The sequence below is a fragment of the Pelobates fuscus genome, chromosome 4 (genome assembly GCF_036172605.1).
Source record: "Pelobates fuscus isolate aPelFus1 chromosome 4, aPelFus1.pri, whole genome shotgun sequence".
Classification (NCBI taxonomy): Eukaryota; Metazoa; Chordata; class Amphibia; order Anura; family Pelobatidae; genus Pelobates; species Pelobates fuscus.
This window is the reverse complement of record NC_086320.1, coordinates 344,769,631-344,795,242: the sequence shown is the minus strand read 5'-3', so window position 1 is coordinate 344,795,242 and position 25,612 is coordinate 344,769,631. Positions and strand designations below refer to the sequence as shown.

The following is a 25,612-nucleotide window of genomic DNA, read 5'->3' as shown; positions in this document are numbered from 1 at the left end:
TGTGTGTGGGGGGGGGGGGGAGGGTGATGTATGTGGGGCAGGGCAAGGGTTAATGTGACAGGGTAACAGTATGTGTGTGGGGAAGAGGGGCTGTTGTGACAAGGTGACTGAGTATGTATGTGGGCCTGATTTGACAGGGTAACTGTGTGGGAGGGATGGGGTGACATGGCATGGTGACTGTGTGTGGGGAGTGATGTGACAGGGTGAGTGTCTGTTTATGGGGGAGGGGTGATGAGACAGGGTGGGTGTATGTGTGTGGGGAAGGAGGGGGTCATGTGACATGGTGACTGTATGTGTGTGGAGTGTGGGGGATAGAGTGATGTGACAGGTTATCTGTATGTGTTTGTAGGTGTGATGTGACAGGGTGACCAAGTGTGTGTGTGGGAACTTGATGTGACATAGTGAGTGTATGTGTGTGAAAAGGGGTGATGTGACAAGATGAGTCTATGTGTGGGGGAGGGGTGAAGTGACAGGGTGAGTGGGGGATGTAAATGATATGTCTGAAGCCTGTATTTCCCTGTTCAGCCTTCACACACATGGCTGCTTGTTTTTTGTTTTTTTTTCATTATTATATGTTTTTATGTTTATTATTCCTTGGTGGTCCTGTAGACTGCCAGTGGAATCTACCCTCTGGCTCAGAATGCCCCATTCTGGTCTCTGACATGGAGGAGCACAGACGGCAGACTGATTAGCGCAGCGCTGTGCAGAGATATCGAGATCTCCCTACCAGCCCATGGGGAGGGTGCAGAGAAGCTCAGCACAGCCAGCGTTTGAAAGGCTGCGCCAGCCTTGCCAACAACAAGATCGCTGCAAATCAAATTATTTTTAATTATGCAATGATTATAATCGTGTATACACAATTACCAGTTATGGGTGCAGACCCTAGCAATTATGTATACACAAGTGCTGCATTGAAGGGGTTAAGCAAAAAGCATACTTAAAAAAAAAAAAATACATTAGTAATTTTGATGTTACTTTATTTTACTGTTTTGAAATATAGTAAGGCTGACATAATATATGAACTTCGGACAAGACCACCAGATGCATATGACCTTGACATTTTTTTTTTCTTCTGGATATCTGGAACAATTTGTTTCTTCTAAAATCAGCAATAATAAATGAATGTAATGAAACAAAAAGGCACTTTTTTTTTAAATTGATAGACCTAAAGTCTTGCCCTTTGGAATACATGTACAACCCCTTTGAATGACACAGCTGTTGCAAGTTGTAAACATATTTGCTTGAAATTTAAGTGGCATGAGGTTTTGTTTAAATTGCACAATTTTCCCAACAAGCTTGTATTGAGTGAAAAAATACATCACCTGCAAGGAACCCGTTATACACAGTTACAGTGCCTGCGATTTCTTAGAAACTAATGAAAAAAAAATATCATAAATAATCTCCGAGTTATGTTAATTAAAAAATGAACTTTTGACAAATGATTTCAATCTTTTGAAAAATACATTTGGCGAAAGACATCCATATGTAAAGCATCAAACTAGCACGTATTGGCTCAGTCTGAGTGTGGAGGATGGTATGAAACACAGTGTGTGAGATAACAGGTGCTGTTTCTATTGCTCCAATCTACCGTGGTAGTTTTGGTGCTAGTACTCTGTCCTTCATTCTCATATTTTAAAAATATCCGGTTTCTTTATATCTATAAATGTTTGACACTGTAACCCCAGTACGTCACATCATTATTATTCTTTTAGCTTATTCATTTGACCATAGCATACCTCCCAAGTGGCCCTATTTGGGAGGGTCAGTCCCTATTTTGGGATCAAATCCATCTGTCCCTCTTTCCTATCCTAAGGTCACTCTTTTTAAGAGCTCCATATTGTTGGTGTGTCTGAGTGTATAACAGAGCTCAGCAGCAATAATACTCACAGTAATATGTCTGAGTGTATAACAGAGCTCAGCAGCAATAATACTCACAGTAATATGTCTGAGTGTATAACAGAGCTCAGCAGCAATAATACTCACAGTAATATGTCTTTAAACTCCAATCAATTTGTTTAAATCTGTGATTTTCAAGCTGTGTAAATAAGATGCATTATTCTTGATCTAAATCACATTTTATTGTATACATTTCTATTAATAAGTCACCTACAAATCCTTTAGTTTGTAGACGTTTACGCTGTGAGAACTTATCTTGAGGTCAGTGCTGTATTTAGCACGAGGCTGACAAGGCATTTGCCTTGGGAGGCACTTTCTGGGGGGCAGCAAAATAAAGCCGCCCCCCCAAACGCCCTGGCAGGTGCCTTGCCAGCCTCTTGTCCTGGGGGGCCCAGGCGCTGGCCAGATGGCCTCCTCAGGGCCCCCCGAGGCTGGCATCTACTGATGTAGGAGGCGGGCGACAAGGGAGCACTCTCCCCTGAGCTCTCCCTTGCTCAGTTCCTCGCTCAGTGAAGCCGCTGCTGGAATATGACATCACTTCGCCCCTGACATCACTAAGAGGCTCGCAAGGGAGCTGACCAGGAGGATTAGAGCTCCATTGCCGCACGCCTCCAATGTGACCCTGCCTGCCTGACCACCCGTGCCTGCCGAGCCAGCCCCACTGGACCCAAGGGAAGACTCCACTCCAGCGCTCCCAAATGTAGGGAGGCTGGTTGGATTGAAATAAATAAAAACATGTGTGAGTCTGTTAGTGAGTGTGTTAGTGTGTGAAAGTTAGTGTTTTCCTGTTAATGAGAAGGAGAGTGTGTGTTTGTGTGTTAGTGTGTGTCTGTTAGTGAGTGTTAGTGTGTGTCTTTTAGTGAGAGAGTGTGTGTCTGTTAGTGAGTGTTAGTGTGTGTCTGTTAGTGAGAGTGTGTGTGTGTCTGTTAGTGAGTGTGTATGTCTATGAAAGAGTGTGTGTGTCTGTCACTGAGAGTGTATATCTGTTTGTCACTGTGTATCTGTCAGTGTGTGTATCTGTCACTGAAAGTGTGTGTATCAGTGTGTGTATGCATGTCTGTCAGTTTATACATTTATGTGTTAGTGTGTTTATCTGTGTCTGTCAGTGTGTGTATGCATGCCTGTCACCAAGAGTGTGTGTCTGTCAGTGAATGTGTATGTCTGTCAGTGAATGTGTATGTCTGTCACTGAATGTGTTTGTCTGACACTTAGTGTATATATGTCTGTCTGAGTGTGTATGTATATTTGTCAGTGTACGTCTGTCAGTGAGTGTGCATGTGTGTCTTGTTAGTGAGTGTGTATGTGTTTGTCGGTGAATGCGTGTCTATCACTTAGTATATATGTGTGTTTATCAGTGAATGTGAGTGTGTGTGTAACTGTGAGTGTAACTGTGAATGTCTATGCTTCACTGAAAGTGTGTGTTGGTTAAACAGTGTTGTGGCAAACCTAGCCACTTCTGGACACTTAGGGTGAATATTTCAATAACTGTTGCTATGCTCGTTTTATATGCAGTGTGTAGCATTCGTCTGAATATTATAACTGTGTTAGCTACTGTAACCTTGAAAAAGACCTGCAGAGGTCGAAACGTTGGTTTGGTTTGTACCTGGATTGAATAAAACTACAATTTTTTTTTACAAAGACCTGAGTGTGCATCCTACATTCTCTATTTTTGAATATTATATCAGTTATGTATTTTTATGTAAAACTGTATATTTTGCTGTACGGAGAGATAATGTGATTAACAGTACATTCTTGCACAATTATCTCTCCTGTACAGCAAGGCATGCTGGGAAACAGCCTTGCAGGCTAAGTTCCCCACACAGTCCCCTGTAGTCAAATCCCTGCAATGTCATTCAGGAAACCCCTTGCATGGGGTCTTGCATAAATACTGTGACCGTGGAATAAAATGACAGTTGACAGTTGACTCCTGGAGCCGTGAATAAAATTGTCAGTTGACTCCCTGAACTGTGTTTCGTCCGGTTACTGGGGGATTTGGGATATTGCCTTCTTTTCCAGCGCTTTACTTTGGATTACCTTCTATACCAGCGGAGATCTTGGGATTTAATATTGCAGCTCCGCTACAAGTGTGTGTGACAATGACTGTGTATCTGTGAGTGTATGTCAATGCATGCATTAGTGAGGGCGTGTGTCTGTCAGGAAGAGAAATTTGGAAGGGGAGGGGAATGCCCGAGTTTTGTCATGCCTAGGGCAGCACAAAACTAGAATACACCACTGCTTGCAGTTCTGGCTGCTATACGACTGAGGTAGGGACATTTCTACAGTCACAGGACGATGTGTATGGTTTGGAGAGATGAGCTTGCAACACATTAACACATCCGTTTCCATTCTTCCAATGTTTAGACCTAAATTCCTTTGATTGAACACTGTATAGTCGGAGTCCAGGAACTACAGCATATGGGCTGGATCTTCATTACCTAGAAAACCGGTTCTGCAATTCATTCCCTTCAATTTATACAGATTTTCATAAATACATATTTTTAAAATGCATCCACTCAAAAAGGGAACTTGATTTGTGGACACTAGTCTTCCTCATTTGAATAGCATGTTTTTTTTTTAATATTCTTATTTTCTTTGTTCAAGAAAAAAACTGCATGCAGCTCATGTGTAGTTTGTGGATAAAGATCAGTTTTCAAACAGTGCCAGTGCCCGCTCACATCTCTCACAACTGCGAGACTATAATCATCCAAAAGTCTGAGTAATGACCCCTTTCTAATGTTTAGGTAGTAGAACCTCACAGTGCCTGAACACCACAGAGGAACAACCCTATTATAAAAAAAGCTTATTATTATTATTATTATTATTTTTGTAAGAAATAATATTTTTAAGTGATATGTTGAACACTGGCTAGAAAGATAAAAGAAAGGAAAGTTCATATCACTTAAAGCGGTTCTCTCACCCCTTTCCTCCAAAATTAGTATTTCATAAAGATAGAATTTTTTGACTGTGTTGGAATTTCACTGAAATTTCAATGCCATCAACAGATATACTAAGACAAAGGTGGGACTACTTTGTCTCAGTATTTTCCTTAGACTTGACAATAGGCGGAGTTACCTTTTGTGAAGCTTAACGTTTCCCCCAGCTATCACCAGTGATGGCGGTAGGGAAAAAACTCTATCGAGTATCACGAGGATCTCACTGTGGGATTCTCAATAGACTTCAATGCTGTACTCTTGCACATGTTGACTGTCATGTTCTTGATCTGGTCAGATAAGAGACTGATACCGGGGTTAACTTTAGGTTCTTTATTTGTAGACTTTGACATGGTTTGTCAAAAAAACAATAAGTGTAGCAGGACTTAAAGGGAAGTAGAAATAATATAGACAAAAGGGAAAAAGCAGAACCTATAAGCGAGATTATAGGTAAGAATTTGAGGGGTATAAAATAAAGAGTTTAGGCAATAAGCCCCAGACAGGTTGTTAGTTATCAGAAAAACCTATAAGTGAGATTATAGGCGCAAGGTAGTAGGAGAACCTATAAGCGAGATTATTGGCAATTAATAGAAGGAGAACCTATAAGCGAGATTATTGGCAATTAATAGAAGGAGAACCTATAAGCGAGATTCTAGGCAATTAGTAGAAGGAGAACCTATAAGCGAGCTTCTAGGCAATTAGTAGAAGGAGAACCTATAAGGGAGATTCTAGGCAATTTGTAGAAGGAGAATCTATAAGGGAGATTCTAGGCAATTAGTAGAAGGAGAACCTATAAGGGAGATTCTAGGCAATTGGTAGAAGGAGAATCTCTAAGCGATATTCTAGGCAATTAGTAGAAGGAAAACCTATAAGCGAGATTATTGGCAATTAGTGGAAGGAGAACCTATAAGGGAGATTATTGGCAATTAGTAGAAGGAGAACCTATAAGGGAGATTCTAGGCAATTAGTAGAAGGAGAACCTATAAGCGAGATTATTGGCAATTAGTAGAAGGAGAACCTATAAGGGAGATTCTAGACAATTGGTAGAAGGATAATCTCTAAGCGATATTCTAGGCAATTAGTAGAAGGAGAACCTATAAGGGAGATTCTAGGCAATTAGTAGAAGGAGAACCTATAAGGGAGATTCTAGGCAATTGGTAGAAGGAGAATCTCTAAGCGATATTCTAGGCAATTAGTAGAAGGAGAACCTATAAGCGAGATTATTGGCAATTAGTGGAAGGAGAACCTATAAGGGAGATTATTGGCAATTAGTAGAAGGAGAACCTATAAGGGAGATTCTAGGCAATTGGTAGAAGGAGAACCTATAAGGGAGATTCTAGGTAATTAGTAGAAGGAGAATCTATAAGCGAGATTCTAGGCAATTAGTAGAAGGAGAACCTATAAGGGAGATTCTAGGCAATTAGTAGAAGGAGAACCTATAAGCGAGATTATTGGCAATAAGTAGAAGGAGAACCTATAAGGGAGATTCTAGGCAATTGGTAGAAGGAGAATCTCTAAGCGATATTCTAGGCAATTAGTAGAAGGAGAACCTATAAGGGAGATTCTAGGCAATTAGTAGAAGGAGAACCTATTAGCGATGTTATTGGCAATTAGTAGAAGGAGAACCTATAAGGGTGATTCTAGGCAATTAGTGGAAGGAGAACCTATAAGGGAGATTCTAGGCAATTGGTAGAAGGAGAATCTCTAAGTGATATTCTAGGCAATTAGTAGAAGGAGAACCTATAAGTGAGATTCTAGGCAATTAGTAGAAGGAGAACCTATAAGCGAGATTATTGGCAATTAGTAAAAGGAGAACCTATAAGGGAGATTCTAGGCAATTAGTGGAAGGAGAACCTATAAGGGAGATTCTAGGCAATTGGTAGAAGGAGAACCTTTAAGGGAGATTCTAGGTAATTAGTAGAAGGAGAATCTATAAGCGATATTCTAGGCAATTAGTAGAAGGAGAACCTATAAGGGAGATTCTGGGCAATTAGTAGAAGGAGAACCTATAAGCGATATTCTAGGCAATTAGTAGAAGTAGAACCTATAAGGGAGATTCTAGGCAATTAGTAGAAGGAGAACCTATAAGGGAGATTTAGTAGAAGGAGAACCTTAAGCGAGATTATCGGTAAGTATAAAGAGATAACAAGAAAAGAGAGTTTTAGGCAATGTGCCCCAGGCAGGTTATAAGGTAACAGGGAAACTATGTCATAACTTTGTCATAACTATGTCATAGATAAAGGTAAATAAAGCCTTTGCCTTAGTTATCTTAACCTTAGTTAAGTCCTTCTACGTCTGCGGGGGTTAAAAGTTAAATTCTTGACTCCTGCTGTGTCTGCCATTCTTTGTAGTTGTGTCCCTTCTTTTTCTCATGTTAAATGTTACTGTAGCGGAGGGCAATATTATAATCCACGATCTCCGCTGGTATTACAGGTAAATCCACAGTCAGCGCTGAAAAGTAAGGCAATGTCCCAAATCCTCCCAATAACCGGACGAAACACAGTATGGGAGTCAACTAACTGGCTTTATTCACAGGCTTGTATATTTATACAGTTCCCCATGCAAGGGGTTTCCTTACAGGTAGTTCAGGGGATTTCTCCCATCAGGCAGTGTAATTCTCCCAGCAGGCATTGCTGCACGAGAGGGATACTCCCACTAAAATGGACGGTTAAGTGGATTATCCCCTTGTGCAGCAAAACCGACAATTCACATAAAAATACATTTTCTGGACATTATTCGGCACATTGACATAACCGAACGTTCGATAGATAGCTGGGGTCTGAGCGCACCTTTTGTGAGAATACCGCTCAGATCCCAGCTGAAATGACCGAACGCCGCAGCAAATACAGTTCTACATTGAAGTTCCCCTCAATCTGTCGATTGCACTTAGGAGAACTATCCTACCGAAAACCGGGCTCCCGAACGGTCTGGAAGTACAGCGGTGTTCGTATCGTCGAGTAGCCGTTTTCAGTTCTAGGCGCTCGACGACCAAACACCGCTGAAGAAACAAAGGATCCAAGATGGCCGACCGCCGCATGGTCGGTAGTCGAACGACGGCCACCTAGGAGAGCCTCTAATTACCGATTGCAACATTGTTGCAATCGGTTAACAAGCGCCACACGCCTCTAAGTGTGTGGTCTATCAGGGGAGCCCGCATTCGTTTCACGAACAGCCCGGATAGCCGCTGTTCGTCAAACGAAGAACTTGCATGCTGGTAGCTTACGGCTGCTAGCATGCGAATTACCATAGCCCCTATATACACAGCAAAGCACAATTAGCATACAGCACAACCTACAGACAACCTGTCATACGTTTGTAGTCCAGAAGTGGCTAGGTTTGCCACAGTTACTTTTTGTTAACCTTGCATAACTTAGATAACACTTTCTTCAAGTAAGTCATTGTTGCTTTCACACATGCGCAGTAGACTAATGCCATTTTATATATGCAATGCTCTCCCATTAAAGATAGAGGTAATTTTGAACTACAAACAAAATGTCCGTGGTTTTATTATCGGTTCTCACGAGTGCTCGAACAACAAATTAGGAGCCTCTGGTTATCTCTGGGATGATTTATCCATCATAAATTTGTATATCCCCTATAATTAAAATTATAGGTAATTAAAGAGAAGGAAAACCTAGAAATGAAAGTATAGGTTACATGTAAACAAAATATAACTAGACAGCACTAAACTGAATATAAAAGGTTAAAGAAATGCATGTTAGTTAGACATTAAGGTGATCAGCCTCTTTGGTTTGGAGGCAGTACTGCAGATTTCAGACAGTTGTAACAGGATCATTCAGGATAGTTACAAATAATAGGAATGTGTGTATTATCCAGGTTGGTTGCATAGGTTTCGGTAGGTGTTCGATAGATTTAAAACAAAAAAATAAGGTATTACAGTCCAGTTTGGAATAAAGCAGGTTGGTATTGAAGATCAGGTTTGTCCCCAAGCTTCTTGATAGTAAGCAGATTGGAAATAAAGCAGGTTGGTAGGATAAATCAGGATGGGTTCAATGCAATCCAGAGTAGAGTAGGTTCTCAGTAGGAGCCAGGATCAGAAGTCTAGTCAGGATCAGAACATCAACTTCAATCAATGTAAAAGTCATTTGTTTAGCAGAGTGTGGCCTCTTATTGCAGATTTAATAATCATGCTAGACAGGTGAGAGGAACTGTGGTTAGACTAGTGGTTAGGAAAACTGGGATTGCAGAAATAAAACAATCAATTAAACATAACCTTGGTTGTGTCAGGATAGGATCCTGGCATTGACATTGGCTCCTGGCAGTTGAATCACCAGGAGCTGAAGAAGACCGCATGCAAGAGGATGGCATCACCTGTGAGGTGCAGGTTCAGTTAAGTAAAATCTTCTTTCCCCTGCCCCCATGGCCACTGAAACCCCAGCAGCGATGTCACTAATGGGGGTCTTTGTAAATTATGGCAGTGACAGAGGCACTTTAAGTAATGAAGCATATTTATATATATAAAGTCACTATTGTACATTGAAGGTACAGATGTCCTTCAAAGAACTCTCCAGGCACCATAACCACTGCAGCTACATTGTACTTGTTTTAGAAAGGTTTGACTTCTTACTGGGGTCTTCAGGGAGCAGCTTCCTACCTGCACTACTTCTTGTGGAGAGCCAGAAGCTCATACGTATATTAGCTCTCCTGAGCCAAGATGCTAGTTCAGTTGATCTCTTTTAGCCAATAAGTCAATCCCTGCACCAGCAGGCTTAGCCTTTATAAAGCCTATAAGAAGGAAGCAGTGGAGACAGGGTTTGGTGTCCAGCAGATCCCAGTTAAGAAGTCAAATCATTCTATAATGGTTTGACTACTAAAAATGAGGGGAGCACCAAGGCACTCTTAGCACCATAATCCCTACAGCATTTGTCTTTCCTTCTCACATGTTTTCATTATTTTGATTTAGTTTAATATGCTTAAAAAATAAATGAAAAAGAAAACAAAAACTGTGCTTAAATAAAAACAATGAAGCTATCACATTTTATTACAACCCTGTTTTTGTGTGTTTTCTGGCCTCTAGTCTTCTCTCTGTCCCATATTGTAATGCTGGACAGTTCCTACCTATTCAGCCTTATGCCAGCTCCATCTGTCTCTGTGTCTTAGTTGAGGAGCCTCTATTTAAACCAGTGACACGAGTCATGGCATTTGCTTGTGATAGTCACTTTCAGGGTGTGCTGTGATAGTAAGTTATCTGATGTTCTCTGATGACTTGAATTGTATGGTTGACATTGACCATGGCTATTTGAACAAATGGCATCAACTTACCAACTATTTAACTTGCCTTTGCCATTCACACTTTCTGTATTCTTGGTCTAGGCCCTGCTACCCAATCTAAGGAATGGTATATTAGTTTTCATCTCTTTTATTTCTATATCAGTTGGGGTTCCAAACCCAAACGAGGCATAGGCTTAGATCCTGTGCTATGAGTAGTTCCTATGGACATTGTCCTAAGAAATATGTTATTCCTCAAACAAACAAATCATTATACAAAAGTTATTTTCATGGAAATTAGTTAACAAGCTTTACTTTGAGTGGTGGCAGGTGGTTGGCTGTGGTCTACTGGACACCTTACATGGCTTTAAAAATAATAATTTAGAACTGTATCAAAAAGTCTTGTTTGAACACATTGCTCTGAGCTTCATGAACAGACTGAGCAGTAAAACACGCAGACCCTCTTTCTAAGTCCTGATCGGCCATGCTACATTATGGGTCAGAGGGATTAATGGATCATAAAAGGGACAGGGCTCATTGAAAAGACTCACAACAGGTTGAGGAGGTTCTGAGAGACACACAATGGGAGAAAATGAAGAGATACACAAAGGAGTGAAGGGGAGTTAGGAGATGCGAAGGGTTGAAAGGGGAGTTAGAAGACACAGAGGGGTAGCACGAATTAGGAAAGAGACACTCAAGAAATTAATGAATCAGGAGATTCGCACAAGGTAATAAGGGGGGCAGAGAAACAACAACCACACACTCAATACATGCTGTGTGTCACGATTCGGGGAACCCAACACGCTAACACACACACAGACACACACACAGAAAGTGTGCAGTACCGGTCCTTAGAGTGGCCGGGCTAAGCACACACAGAATAGTCAGGAGACAAGCCGAGTAAGGGGAACCAGAAAACAGAATAACGAGAAACAAGCCGAGGTCAAAGGGTAGGAGAAAGTCACAAAGTCAGTATAACAAGCCAGAGAGTACGTAACCAGAAAGCACACGTTCAGAATCAATACTATAAAGCAAAGACCACAACAGGGCAGGGAGGAACAGGAAAGGTAAGTATTTAAACCCTGTGGTTAATTCTGATTGGATAACTTCCAATCAGAATTAACAATCACACGTGGGAGATATCTATGTCTCCCACTGTGATTGTCATACTGTGTCTTTAACGCCGGGTCAGGTGGCTGACCGCGGCGTGTATAATAGTGGGCGGTCCCCCAGCGTTCAGCGTCATGCATGCTGCCGCTGGGGGACGGAGAGGAGGACGCAGGCGGCAACCGAGACTGAGAGGAGGCCGCCCAGCGAGCGTATGCCGGGAAAGGACCCGCGGATGGCTGGAGGGTGAGTACCGCGAGCGGACTGCAGCCTCTCCTTGCAGCCGCCCGCGGGATCCTGACACTGTGGAGGCTTGCCAGCAGACAATTTTTTTTTAATAAGATGGTTAGATTGAGATATTAACTCTTCTTTACGAAAACAAAAGTTTTTATTTTATTGTTTCATGATTTAACAATTATATATTTAAAGAAGTTAAAAAATGTAATTATTTTTAAACGATAGTATTATACTGAGGTCTCTGAAAATATAGAATACTGTTAAGGAAAGTGCTTGTCCTGTCCACAAATCTATTTTACATCATCCACAGCTGATCTGAAAAATACAAATGTAAACGGATAACAGATTTGTGATTCTTAAATCACTCATTGAGGGCCACCTACAGTCCAGGATTTTGAGATTACCCAATTCTTCAACAAAAAAGGGGACTTTTGCTAAAATCATAATCTTTGGAGTACCAATGTTGTAGAAGATACTGCAGGCCATATTTACCAACCAAAGGCTGAAGCAATAACGCAGGGGATTGCTTACAATGAAGAAATCACCATGCCAACCATTAAAACATTTCTAAACATTTAGCATTTTACCTCCTAACTGCTTCTGTTTTGGCTTGATAAATATGGCCCTTGGTTTTCAAAAAGGTTGCAGCTACAAAATCATTTAGTTGGATCTATTGCCAACTTGTTCAACCTTGTAGATGTTCTTCACAATACCAAGAAAAATCCGGATATTACAAAGAGAAGCAAGATCCACTATCCGAGGCTGGTGTTTCATGCTAAATAATTTGTCCGTATTCACTGTTAATGATCACTAGTGATACAAATGTACCTTCTCACCCAATGAAAGCATGGGAACAATGGCATGATGTTGACGTTATTTTACAATACAAAAATGAGGGGAAGGGAACAGAGCAATGGAGTGGAATATGTAAAGATGACAAAACTACTTTCAAGTTGAGAAAAAAAAATGATCATGAAAGGACTCCGTGCCAAGAGACTCCTTCTGATATTTCCATACTATTCATCCTTTTCCACTATCACTTCTCCATGAAGGACTTTTCTCCTTTGCCGCAGCATGTGGAAATACAGCTGGGGGAACACTAGAATACACAGCGTAAAAAAAAAAAAAAAAAAAGAATAAAAGATTTAATTAGATTAGATTTGTCTTCAAGAATGATGCCTCTAAATTATTAATTACTTCATAACATGAGCTAATTAAAGAAAGAAAAAAACCCTGCTGAATTTCAGAATTATTGGAAAACATATACACTTATATAACAATTTTCTATTAAAACATTCAGTGAGATGGATATTGTCTTCCCAAAATAGGAGGTGTAAGCACAGGTTCCAAAGAAACCTTTGTTCCTTTGTGATGGGAGCAAGAACCATATTTTCTATCCTAATGTATCTCAATTCTAGGAATTATAAATATTTGTTTTAAATTATATTTGTTATTTCAACATTATTTCATTTTTTATATTATTTGTCTGTTTAAACTATAACAAACGTGTTTGGGAATGAGTCAGTGTGAGTAAGATACTTTGATCATAAATGATATTGTCACTTACACAAATGGGCTATCAATAAATACACAATAATTTATTCCCATCCAGTGTAATAAAGAACAATAAAAGCATACACATTAACACACATGAATGCATTTGCCAAAAAAGGGCTTTATCACAGACACTTTGATAAAGCCCTTTTTGTTGAAATGCATTAGCGTGTGTTAACATTTATGCTTTTAGAGTTCTTTTTTTACCTTGGATGAGAATAAATCATTGTCTATTTTTTTTTACCATTCTGGCCCTGCTTCTTCACTCTGCTACTTCCTGTATGTATTCATCCTTGGTGGGAATAATACAACCTATTCTATTAGTTTGACCCATTTGTGGTCGCTCCAAAAAGTAGGTTTTAATTTGATTCATTTTCAATATTATACACAGAGTATATATGTATTATATGTCTTTCATATCCACTGCGGAGGACCTCTGAAGCTTAAAGGGACACCCCGGACCTCTAAAGCACTTCAGCTTTTGTGTCCTCTTTTTTTTATTTTACAAAAAGTGCAGATTTCAATAGAAATTAATTTTATTTATTGTTTTATTAACCTTGTTACACCCCCCTGACTGTCAATCAGTTAGCTCAGTGGAACAAAGCTCAAGAGGCAGGCAACTGTCCAGAGCACCTGCCTTGTAAAGACTTCTCATTGAGCTGCATTGTGAAGTCCAGTGTTGCATAGTGATGTACCGAACGGTTCACTGGCGAATAGTTCCTGGCGAACATAGCGTGTTCGCGTTCGCCACGGCGGGCGAACACATGCGCGGTTCGATCCGCCCCCTATTCGTCATCATTGAGTAAACTTTGACCCTGTACCTCACAGTCAGCAGACACATTCCAGCCAATCAGCAGCACACCCTCCCTAGCAGACCCTCCCACATCCTGGACAGCATCCATTTTAGATTCATTTGGAAGCTGCATAGATTTTTTTTTATTCTTTATTTTTGTAGTGCATGGAGGTATAACAAATGAGCATGTGGTACCCCAACGGCATTCCTCATGCTTTTCAAGTAACAATTGTAACAATAGGGTATATGTTAATACCCTAGTCTGCGCGGAGCCCTCCATGGGTGAAGATGGATTAATTTTTTTTTTGCGCCCGGGTTTTTTATTTTATTTTTAAGTTCGACCGGTATGATGGCTTTTTATTTGGCCTTTTCTGGGGCTGAAAAATTAAGATTTTAGAAAAAAGAAGACGTTGAATAGTAAGTTGAATTTTACTTTACAGGGTAGTAATTTTATCCCCCCCCTCACCAATTCTTAGGGTGAGGGGGGTCGGTAGGGGCTTTCTTATTTGGGTGTGTGACAAGGGCTTGGGGACCCCTAGTCACCTTTGATGGGGGAGGGGGGGATTTTCATTTAGGGCCCCCACCGGCCGCTCAGGGGTGGGGGTCGGGGGGGACAGTAGGTCCCCCCCTTATTGTTTTTTAGGGCCCCCACCCACCGCGCAGGGGTGGGGGCCAGGGGGGAGGACAGTAGGTCCCCCCCTTATTGTTTTTTAGGGCCCCCACCCGCCGCACAGGGGTGGGGGCCGGGGGGAGGACAGTAGGTCCCCCCCCATTATTCTTTTATAGGGACCCCACCCGCAGCTCAGGGGTGGGGGCCGGGGGGAGGACAGTAGGTCCCCCCCATTATTCTTTTATAGGGCCCCCACCCGCAGCTCAGGAGCCATGTTACTCTGTATATAGAGGGAGCCATGTTTACACTGTATATAGAGGGAGCCATGTTACTCTGTATATAGAGGGGAGCCATGTTACTCTGTATATAGAGAGGAGCCATGTTTACACTGTATATAGAGGGATCCATGTTACTCTGTATATAGAGAGGAGCCATGTTTACACTGTATATAGAGGGGAGCCATGTTACTCTGTATATAGAGGGAGCCATGTTATTCTGTATATAGAGGGAGCCATGTTTACACAGTATATAGAGGGAGCCATGTTACACTGTATATAGAGGGAGCCATGTTATTCTGTATATAGAGGGAGCCATGTTTACACGGTATATAGAGGGAAGCCATGTTACTCTGTATATAGAGGGAGCCGTGTTACTCTGTATATAGAGGCAGTGGCGTACTAAGGGGGGGCGGCGGGGGCGGTCCGCCCCGTGTACCACTCACTAGGGGGGTGCCCGGGGCGAACTTTCGCAGGGGCGGCGAAATGCCACCCTGTGTCTTGTGTAAAGGGACCGGACGCTAATAAGACTATCTACCTGAGTTTCCCATCCAGCAGCAGCAGGGTCCTCTGTTCTCGCGATCCGCGAGAGCGTTGCCGTGGGTTGCCAGAGCAACGCTCTCGCGGATCGCGAGAACAGAGGACCCTGCTGCTGCTGGATGGGAAACTCGGGTAGATAGTCTTATTAGCGAGCATGGAGAATACTGGGCCCCTCCTGACCACCAGTCGAGGAGGACGGGAGGGACAGGTAAGTGGCAGCACTTATTCCACACAACATACACACTGCATCTGCATACACTCTACACACACTGCATACACTAGATACACTCTACACACACTGCATACACTCTACACACACTGCATACACGCTGCACACACTCTACACACACACTACACACACTGCATGCACTTTACACACATTGCATGCACACTACACACACTGCATCCACACTACACACACTCTACATACACTGCATACACTCTACACACACTGCATACACACTACACACACTGCATGCACTCTACACACACTGAATACACACTACACACACTGCATCCACACTACACACACTATACACACACTGCATACACACTACAAACACACTGCATACACTGCACACACACTGCATATACACTACACACACTGCACACACACTATACACACACTGCATACACACTACAAACACACTGCATACACTGCACACACACTGCATATACACTACACACACCGCACACACACTATACACACACTGCATACACACTACACACACACTGCATACACACTACACACACTATACACACACTGCACACACACTACACACACTGCATACACACTACAAATAATGCATACACTCTACACACACTGCATACACACTACACACACTGCATACACACTACACACATTATACACACACTGCATACACACTACACACACTGCATACACACTGCACACACTGCATACACACTACACACATTGCATACACTCTACACACACTGCATGCACTCTACACACACTGCATACACACTACACACTATACACACACTGCATACACACTACACACACTGCACACGCACTGCATACACTGCACACACACTGCATACACACTATACACACACTGCATACACTCTACACACACTCTACACACACTGCATACACACTACACACACTGCATACACACTACACACACTGCATACACTGCACACACACTGCATACACACTACACACACTATGCACACACTGCATACACTCTACACACACTGCATACACTCTACACACACTATACACACTTTACATACACTATACACACTCTACAGACACTGCATACACTGCACACACACTGCATACACTGCACACCCACACTGCATACACTGCACACACTGATTACACTGCACACACACTGCATACACACTACACACACTATACACACACTGCATACACTCTACACACACTGCATAAACTCTACACACACTATACACACTCTACAGACACTGAATACACTCTACACACACTACAAACACTGCAAACACTGCACACACACTATGCACCCACTGCACACACTCTGCACACACTGCATACATTATACACACTCTACACACACTGCATGCGCACTGCACACACTGCATACACTATGCAAACACTGCACTAACTATACACACACTGCATACACACTGCACACACTATACACACACTGCATACACCCTATACACACACTGCATACACACTATATACACACTATACACACTGCTTACACTATACACACACTGCATACACACTATACACACACTGCACACACTATACACACACTGCACACACACACTGTACACACTGCATACACACACTGTACACACTGCATACACACACTATACACACAATATACACACACACTGTACACACTATACACACACTGTACACACTATGCACACACTGCATACACTATGCACACACTATACACACACACTACACACACTGCATACACACTGCACACAATATACACACACTACACACACTGCATACACCCTGCACACAATATACACACACTGCACACACTACATGCACTACACACACTGCATACACACTATACACACACACTATACACACACTGCATACACTATGCACACACTGCACACTCTATACACACACTGCACACACTATACACACACTGCATACACCATACACACACTGCATACACTTCATACACTATACACACACTGCATACACATACATTTAAAAAAAATTGCAGTTGTTTTTTACATTTCAAAGTTGGGGAGGGGGGTGCCAAACAAAGGATCCGCCCCAGGTGCCAAATGCTCCAGGTACGCCCCTGTATAGAGGGGAGCCATGTTACTCTGTATATAGAGAGGAGCCATGTTTACACTGTATATAGAGGGAGCCATGTTACTCTGTATATAGAGAGGAGCCATGTTTACACTGTATATAGAGGGAGCCATGTTTACACGGTATATAGAGGGAAGCCATGTTACTCTGTATATAGAGGGAGCCATGTTTACACGGTATATAGAGGGAGCCATGTTACTCTGTATATAGAGAGGAGCCATGTTTACACTGTATATAGAGGGAAGCCATGTTACTCTGTGTATAGAGGGAGCCATGTTATTCTGTATATAGAGGGAGCCATGTTTACACGGTATATAGAGGGAAGCCATGTTACTCTGTATATAGAGAGGAGCCATGTTTACACTGTATATAGAGGGCGCCATGTTTACACGGTATATAGAGGGAAGCCATGTTACTCTGTATATAGAGGGAGCCATGTTACTCTGTATATAGAGGGAGCCATGTTATTCTGTATATAGAGGGAGCCATGTTTACACGGTATATAGAGGGAAGCCATGTTACTCTGTATATAGAGAGGAGCCATGTTTACACTGTATATAGAGGGAGCCATGTTACTCTGTATCTAGAGAGGAGCCATGTTTACACTGTATATAGAGGGGAGCCATGTTACTCTGTATATAGAGGGGAGCCATGTTACACTGTATATAGAGGGAGCCATGTTTACTCTGTATATAGAGGGAGCCATGTTACTATCTGAGGTGGTTAACTATGATTGGCCCTGGCATCTGAGGTGGTTAACTATGATTGGCCCTGGCATGTTTGTTAGTCTGGCCTGCATGGCTGTCTGGCATGAATAAAAGTAGCATGTTTCAACTATATTAGTAGTTAGACTAGTTTGCACTAAAACATGTGCAAATGGGGAGTTTGCGGTTGTGCAAAAGGACTGTTTGCGGTTGTTTGCGGTGTGTTAAACGGGGAGTTTGGTCTGTCACTGTGAAGCGGGCGTAACCCTTACACTACCTGATCGATACAACATCATACCTGATGTTTTAAAGCACGTTATTCCAAACAATTTAGGAATGTTAGGTGATTTATGCCCTTTATGGATTAAAACCAGACTCTGCATCAACTATGTAATTTTCCATGGGAGTTTTGCCATGGATCCCCCTCTGGCATGCCACAGTCCAGGTGTTAGTCCCCTTGAAACAACTTTTCCATCACTATTGTGGCCAGAAAGAGTCCGTGTGGGTTTTTAAAATCGCCTGCCCATTAAAGTCTATGGCGGTTCGCCCGGTTCGCCCGTTCGCGAACATTTGCGGAAGTTCGCGAACCAAAAATTTTATGTTCGTGACATCACTAGTGTTGCATAGTTTCCCACTTTAAACAGTCAATTGTATTATTATGAATATAGGTCATATATACTTACATGGTATATAGGTGCACATTACAATAAGGAGACAGTAGTAGTAGTCGAAAGAAACATTGTATTTGTTTGGAAGTCGCAATGAATACATTCCGGACCTCCGCACATATGGTAAAGCAGCATAAATTGTTAAGAGTTCACCAGCAACTCCAATGGGATACAAGACAATAAATAAATTATACCTGTGGGGAAAAATATATATATACTCATCAGAAAAAGGGTATTAGAAAAGTGTTAGGTAAAAAGTAGTTTATTATATGTTTTAAAAAAATGTCACTGCTTTTCAGCAAAGCGTTATAGTCTGTTGGTGTATTCATATGAATATATTCTTAAATTCCTATAAATGATAAGGATAATTGATTTCTATAAAATCATTAGGCAAAAACATCTGACTACATTTTTTTTCTTTGTGGCTACAATATATTTTAATAGTTTCAACCTCATAAATTGCAAAAATGGGCAAATAAATCAATATTATACAACGCCTGCAATATATATATATATATATATATATATATATAAGTTCATATCATACCAGCACTCTGGGATTCTTTAAAAACCTTTCTTCTTCATTATCACCAAAAATCCATAAGAAGTCAACATTTCCCTTAATTCTTAGCACTTTCTTCAGGACATATATGTCTATACATTTATATAGAGTGTCCCTTTAACCCTAAATCTACCCACTACTGAACATTCACAAACCCCAAGTCTCATTCTTACCCCCCCCCCCCCCCCCCTGAACCTAAACACCCTCTAATTCTAAACCTAGCTAGTCCTAAACACCAACTCATTTAAATCCCCAAACTTGACCCTAAACCTCATAACACTAATCTCAAGGAAAACCTTTTGGATTTCCTCATGGTCCAGTATAAGGAGTGCGCAATGTCAGTGCGTATCTTCACCTGACAGTCTTTTGACATTCTAGTTGCACTGTGATTCAGCAGAGGGGGCCAGGCAGAGAGAAATCACATCTAGTGCCACTGTGAGGAGAATCACAAAGATTCTTACAAAAGCACTGGGTGGTCTAAGGACATCTTGGGAAGCCTTATTCGCTCAATGGTGGACTGGTCCTGGCACATCATTCTAGATTAATAAGGCAGTTGTTTCCTCTCTTGTGTTGAAATTATTTTGTAATGGTTCATTTTGATGGTGCTTGGATGATATTAGCCCAACTGATATAGAAAAAAAAATATTATGTAATGTAATTATGCAACAAACTTTAAATCATCACATTTTTGCATGAACATAAGTGCCAATGACTGGAATAACACGATCCGTATTATTTCTTCCGAGGGCGAACAGATGCAGAGGCTAGACTAGTCAACAAATGTAGACGCCTGCTCCTGTACCTACATCTTTAAAGAAAATAAACTCACTAGTCTAGTCTAATTACTAATGCATATTGAAGCCAAATGCATTTCCCTTTTTTCCATCACAATGCCGTTCTGTTAATTCTTGTTCTGGCTAAGTGTGTAGTAAACATCACAATCTTTGTGACAGTAGGCTCTTTGGTTCTCTTTAGGAAGTCCCTTCAGTGGTGGGATATATAGTGGATTTATCTGTGCCTGGTTGTCTGTTCTGCAAATCCTACCTGCAACTGTAGTTCTGACCAAGAGCAGTTCATGGTGCTAACATCAGTGCAGAGATCTAGAGCCAAGAAGACACTGATGTGAGGGAACATTTTCAGATATCTTCAAGAAGGCAGGTTCCATTTGGGTTATCAGCTTGTTTTTTTCCCCATCGTAATGTTTAGTAACAGCACCATAGCTCCCAATACATCCCCCACTCCAAAATAAAGTTACCCTTTAGGAAGGTGCCCTTCAGGCCCTTCAAGGTGCCCACAGGCATATTAGTTTTATATGCTGCAATAAGTATCAAGCTCAAAGAGTACCCACCTGGCCCATTTAATGAAGTACGGTAAATGGTTGAGAAGGTTGAATGTGTAGTAGGAATATCGTGTGATCTCTGTCATCGTCCACACAACAAGAAAAATGAGAACGCTCTCTTGATTTTGGATCTGCAGAATTATATAATGATTTTAAAGTATTTAGGCACACATAAAAAAAAAAAAACGCCAAGTTTTGTTTTTGCCATCAGTTCCAAGTATGATAAAAAGAAGTAAGGTGTGAAAATTAGAAAATCTCTTGCAAATGTCCTAAGGGACCCCTAATAACCTGAAGATAGCTGGAACCATTTCCTTCCTTTTCCCTCTGCTTTTTCTTCACCTTATGTACCAAAGATGAGTGGGTTGCAGCAACTGCAGGAGAATGCTTATCCACTGCCTTCCTTTGGCCATGGGGTGAAAGCTGGTGCTATGTGTTTGCCTGTATTTTTAAAAATATTATTTTTGAGCACACCAAGATGGTAGTGACATCTGCTCCCAAATGAGTATGCACAAGAGCTCCTCATCCTGGAAATAAAACGTAGATAGGGAGAATAAAGGAGAGTCAAATGTCCCACAGATCTTCAATGTGCTTCAATGATGAGATGAAAATATGAAAATAGATGTTTTTATCAACATTACTGTTTACCTATCTTATGTTTTTCAGGATAGTCATATATATAAAAACCCTCCGGCCTCCAAACATGGAAAATAAACTTTCTAGTAAAGCTTAAAACATACTTTAGCCTAAAAGGTAGACCCCATCTGTTGAAGATCCAAAGCAACCACTTTACTTTAAGACCTATAAAGTGGGCGAAGCATCATGGGAATAGTTTTGGAACTGCTGGAGATCTATTTCCAAGCCATAGAAATGTAGAAAAATTTGTAATGAACATTTATTTTTTTCTAGAAACATTAACTAACATTTACTGATCCCTACTCAAAAAGAATATACAAAATGTATTGCAGTATGTGTCAATATCATTCAAACCCAAGGCTAGTCTTGGATACATGAATGGTAGGCTTGTAGTATATCAATTACAGAACACATGTTTGCAATGTGTTATAGGATTTTTTCAGTAACCACAAAGAAATGTGGATCGGAGCCCAGGACCTTCGAATGTGAGCTACTCTTCTTAACCAGCCTTTTTCTGCACAAAGTTCAAACAGAGCCTACAGCGTCTCCAAGAAGCATTTCATTCAAATAAAAAATAGAGTTGTAGTGGCTTTTGAAAAATGACCATGTAGAAACTTATACTTCTACATTCTGATTATATGGATCTGTTTATTTCGTTACCGTGTGTCTTATAGATGTCCAAAACTGAATAGGATAACACATTTTATTTTGAGTTTCACTTTTTTGGCAGAGTCTAAACCAATGAAATTTTCCATTTTTGTTAGATGTTTGAAATCTAATGGAATTCTAACACCTACCTGTCTTATACTATTAGTTATCAACCACACCATGAAGATTCTTGAACTGACTTGGACCCCTGTTGCTAGCACCGATGTGCGCACCAATCCTAAAAAAAAAATTAATTAAGAATATTATCACGTCTTGAAATTTTTATGTTTAGAACAAGTAAATGATTACAAGAAGAAAAGGATAATAACTTACCAAGTGCGCAGTGGACCAACTGTAAAGGAAACCAAGAAAACAAATCGGTGAGTAATCTATTGTGTTCAATATCGGTCCACCCTCTCTCTTTACATCTATCCCATTAATCCACAGAATGCTTACCAAAAAAGGCAATTCAAGATTTAGCACACACATTTTTAATTATAATAATACTTTTTTTTCTCTTCATTACAATAAAAACTGGACATTCTAAACAGATGGGTGATGGGATGATTAAAAGTGCGGTAAATTCTTTCACACATATTCGGTCTCATCTTGTTTTTTGATCTTATTTTTTACTTTTTCTGGCCCTTCCTCTGGCTTTTTCTCGGAAAGTGGCATTTATAATTTTTTCCAGGCATGATTATACGGTTGGAGGAACAAGGTAGCACATGAGCAAAGTTAGTACACGAATAGAACGGGCTACTGGTATCACCTAAATGCCTGTCCTTGATTAAAAAACCCTCAATGGACGGCAAGTATCAAAGGTTTTTTAATGAATGGGCATGTATTGTATTTGTTGACATGCATTATGTTTTCAAGAATTGTATTCATGTTGACTTTTGGGCACGCCCAAAGTGAATGTACACTTGCTATGTTTTATTGAGTGTAAAATAAAGAATATATTAAAAAAATAAAGTGCGGTAAGTTAACTTAGTTTGTTTCTTGTCAGAAGCAACCAACTTGTTCATTACTAAAGTGAGAATTGGTGGGAATTCAACGTGGATTTCAAATTTAAGGTCAAAGTAGCCAGTTTGTCTGTTTTGATACTGAATTTTAAATTCACTTTAAATCCAATTTGAATTCTCTACAAATCACCCTTGAGAAGAAACATTCTCTATTTCAATCTAGAAATGAGAAATTAAGCTCTAAAGTCTACACTAAACTCTGTTATTATTTACTAAAGTAAAAATTGAAAGTGAATCTCAAATGTAAAGGTTTACTCTATCCAAAAAATAGTGTTCTCATAAAACAATGGTTTTAATTAGATCTAACCCTTTCTGAGGTAGCTCACCTTCCACCCAATTTGAAATAAAATGTATAAATAAATAAACGCTAAAACTTACTTCGGTTCTGCACTGTGGCAAAGTTCTCCCAGAAACCCAATCCTCCTTGACTAGTCATTCCCCCTCAGGGGAGGATGAGGTAGGTCACGGAGGATGGGCTGAGGGGTGAACAGAGGCGGCACGGAGTGGGTGCATGCTGCCATTGGTTGTCTGGCACCAACTTGCTCTGCATGCTGGCGTTAGATGCAAATTTGACAAAGAGTTGACATTAGCCAGCCGAGAACATTTCCCTAATGACGCTGTTGGAGGTGGAGTTAAACCTCCAGCAACTAAGTGGTAATCTCTGTATGTAAAGCATTTCTAAGTGAAATAATGCACACACACACTCCAGACACCATACATTCTGTAAGCCGGCTATGCTTACAGTTTATCCACTGTGGGCTTATATAAGGAATTTACTTATAATTCTATTTTTAGTAAATAAGTCAGTCAGTGAGACACTTAGAAAAACTTAAAACTGGAAAAAAAAATGTAATCTGAATATCACAAGACTGAAAAATTATACTGCCTTCGAATATTAACTGAAACTGATAGAAAGGGAAAGAGAAAGATGAAGTAAAGATTAAAAAAGTGGTGTCACGACAGTGACCCCTTCTCGCAGAGTGTAACCTTAAAATAGAACGTATAATGTCACGACAGTGACCCCTTCTCGCAGAGTGTAACCTTAAAATAGAACGTATACCGGACCTTAGAATGGCCGGACTAACGTTGGAGTGGTCAAAAGGAATAGCCCGAGATCAAGGGATTACAGAAGACGGATAATCGTAAACCAAGCCAAAGTACAGGGAACCAGAGAGCAGAATAGTCGAGTAGGGAAGCCAAAAGTACCAGGAGAGAAAAGAATATCACAGTAAAGAGCACTAGGGGAAGCAACAAGAACCACACTAGGGCGTCTGACTGCTCTCAGGGAAGCCCTTTTATAGTGTGGGGTATATTGCTTTAAAACCACGCCCCCAAAAGGTCCGGGGGCGTGGCCGCATCTGGACTGCGTCGGCTTTAACCCGACGGCTGTGACGCGCATGCGCCGAAACTTGAAATTCCGAGCTGTGTGAGCGGCCGGCGTCAGAAGGGCCGTGCCGCTCACCAGAGGAGGATGCCTTGCTGCGCGGGTCCGAGGAGGCAAGGTAAGGTATCGTGACAAGTGGAAAGATTAAAAAAGGAGAGGACGGGGCGGAGCCAAGCAGCCCAGACGTGTCCAGCGCGAGCTCCCACGTCTGGGCACTAAAAACGTGGTATCACACCCAGCCATAGACACCCACAAGCTGCAGACCACAATAACGGTAACCGGGAGAGGCTGCTGCGTCGACCGGTGCCTCTCTCGAGCCTCTGCGCAACTGCCTGGACACACCGAGGTTTGCGGCCTACCTAAGATTCAGCCACGGAGAGACGGCCACTCTCCAGGCACATCAGCAAAGACTGGGACCCCGGTGACACACCTCACCCCCCCTCCCCCCCGGACCAGCGGGGGTCATCCCGGTCCACATATAGCTTCCTGACTCACCCTGCTGACAACGGGCTGCTGATACCGCACAAGACAGAGAAGTAACTCCATCCCTCAAAATGGCGGACGGGTGCGCAATGGTAGACCACATGCTACAGCACCTGGACGAGTTCTTTGCCAAGCTATGGCAGAAGCTGGAGGTACGTGCAGCGGAAGGGAGTCAGAGAGGCAATCGGAGACACACACGAGTTGGGGTGCAAGAGGCCCCACCGGGTGCGATCACTCACCGAGCACTTAAGCCGTACAAACTCAGCCCAACCAGGCAGCGTGCCGGCGGGGTCTTTTACCCAAGGAATTTCTTGCTGAAACTGCAGCACAGACTCTCCACCACCACCGTTACCAATGAGCAAGGGGAGAGGAAAGCCTGGCAACGACAAGTGAGGGTGCCTGCTTCCAAAACCACACAGAGGGGAAAACCCACTCGTCCCCCAACGCATACAGCTATGAGACCTAGTGCACGCCGCCTGCCCAAGCCGAGAGCGGTGGAAGCTAAACACAGAAGGCTACAAGCAAGGTAACGCAGGGAGGCAAGACAGAGCACGAGACCCGAACGACCAACCCACAAAGCCCACCGTCCTACCCCACCAGAGACAAGCCTGAAACCTGCCAGATCACAGGCCTCTGCGAAACCAGAACCTTCTAGCCTGCGAATCTGGAGCCAGGACAGCTCCTTCTCTAAGCTCCACATTG

General features: G+C 41.7%; 1 protein-coding gene across 1 annotated transcript in view; it reads right to left on the bottom strand.

The window, feature by feature from the left end:
* Positions 1–11,528: 11,528 nt before the first annotated feature.
* Positions 11,529–25,612, bottom strand: part of HACD1 (3-hydroxyacyl-CoA dehydratase 1) — a 38,184-nt gene continuing 24,100 nt past the window's right edge. The window contains exons 3-7 of the mRNA XM_063450777.1: positions 22,355–22,373; positions 22,171–22,259; positions 20,750–20,871; positions 18,855–19,033; positions 11,529–12,498 (exon numbers count right to left, since the gene is read on the bottom strand). Of these exons, the coding sequence (XP_063306847.1) occupies positions 12,416–12,498; positions 18,855–19,033; positions 20,750–20,871; positions 22,171–22,259; positions 22,355–22,373 (492 nt within the window). The 3' untranslated portion in view covers positions 11,529–12,415. The remainder of the gene's footprint in view (positions 12,499–18,854; positions 19,034–20,749; positions 20,872–22,170; positions 22,260–22,354; positions 22,374–25,612) is intronic.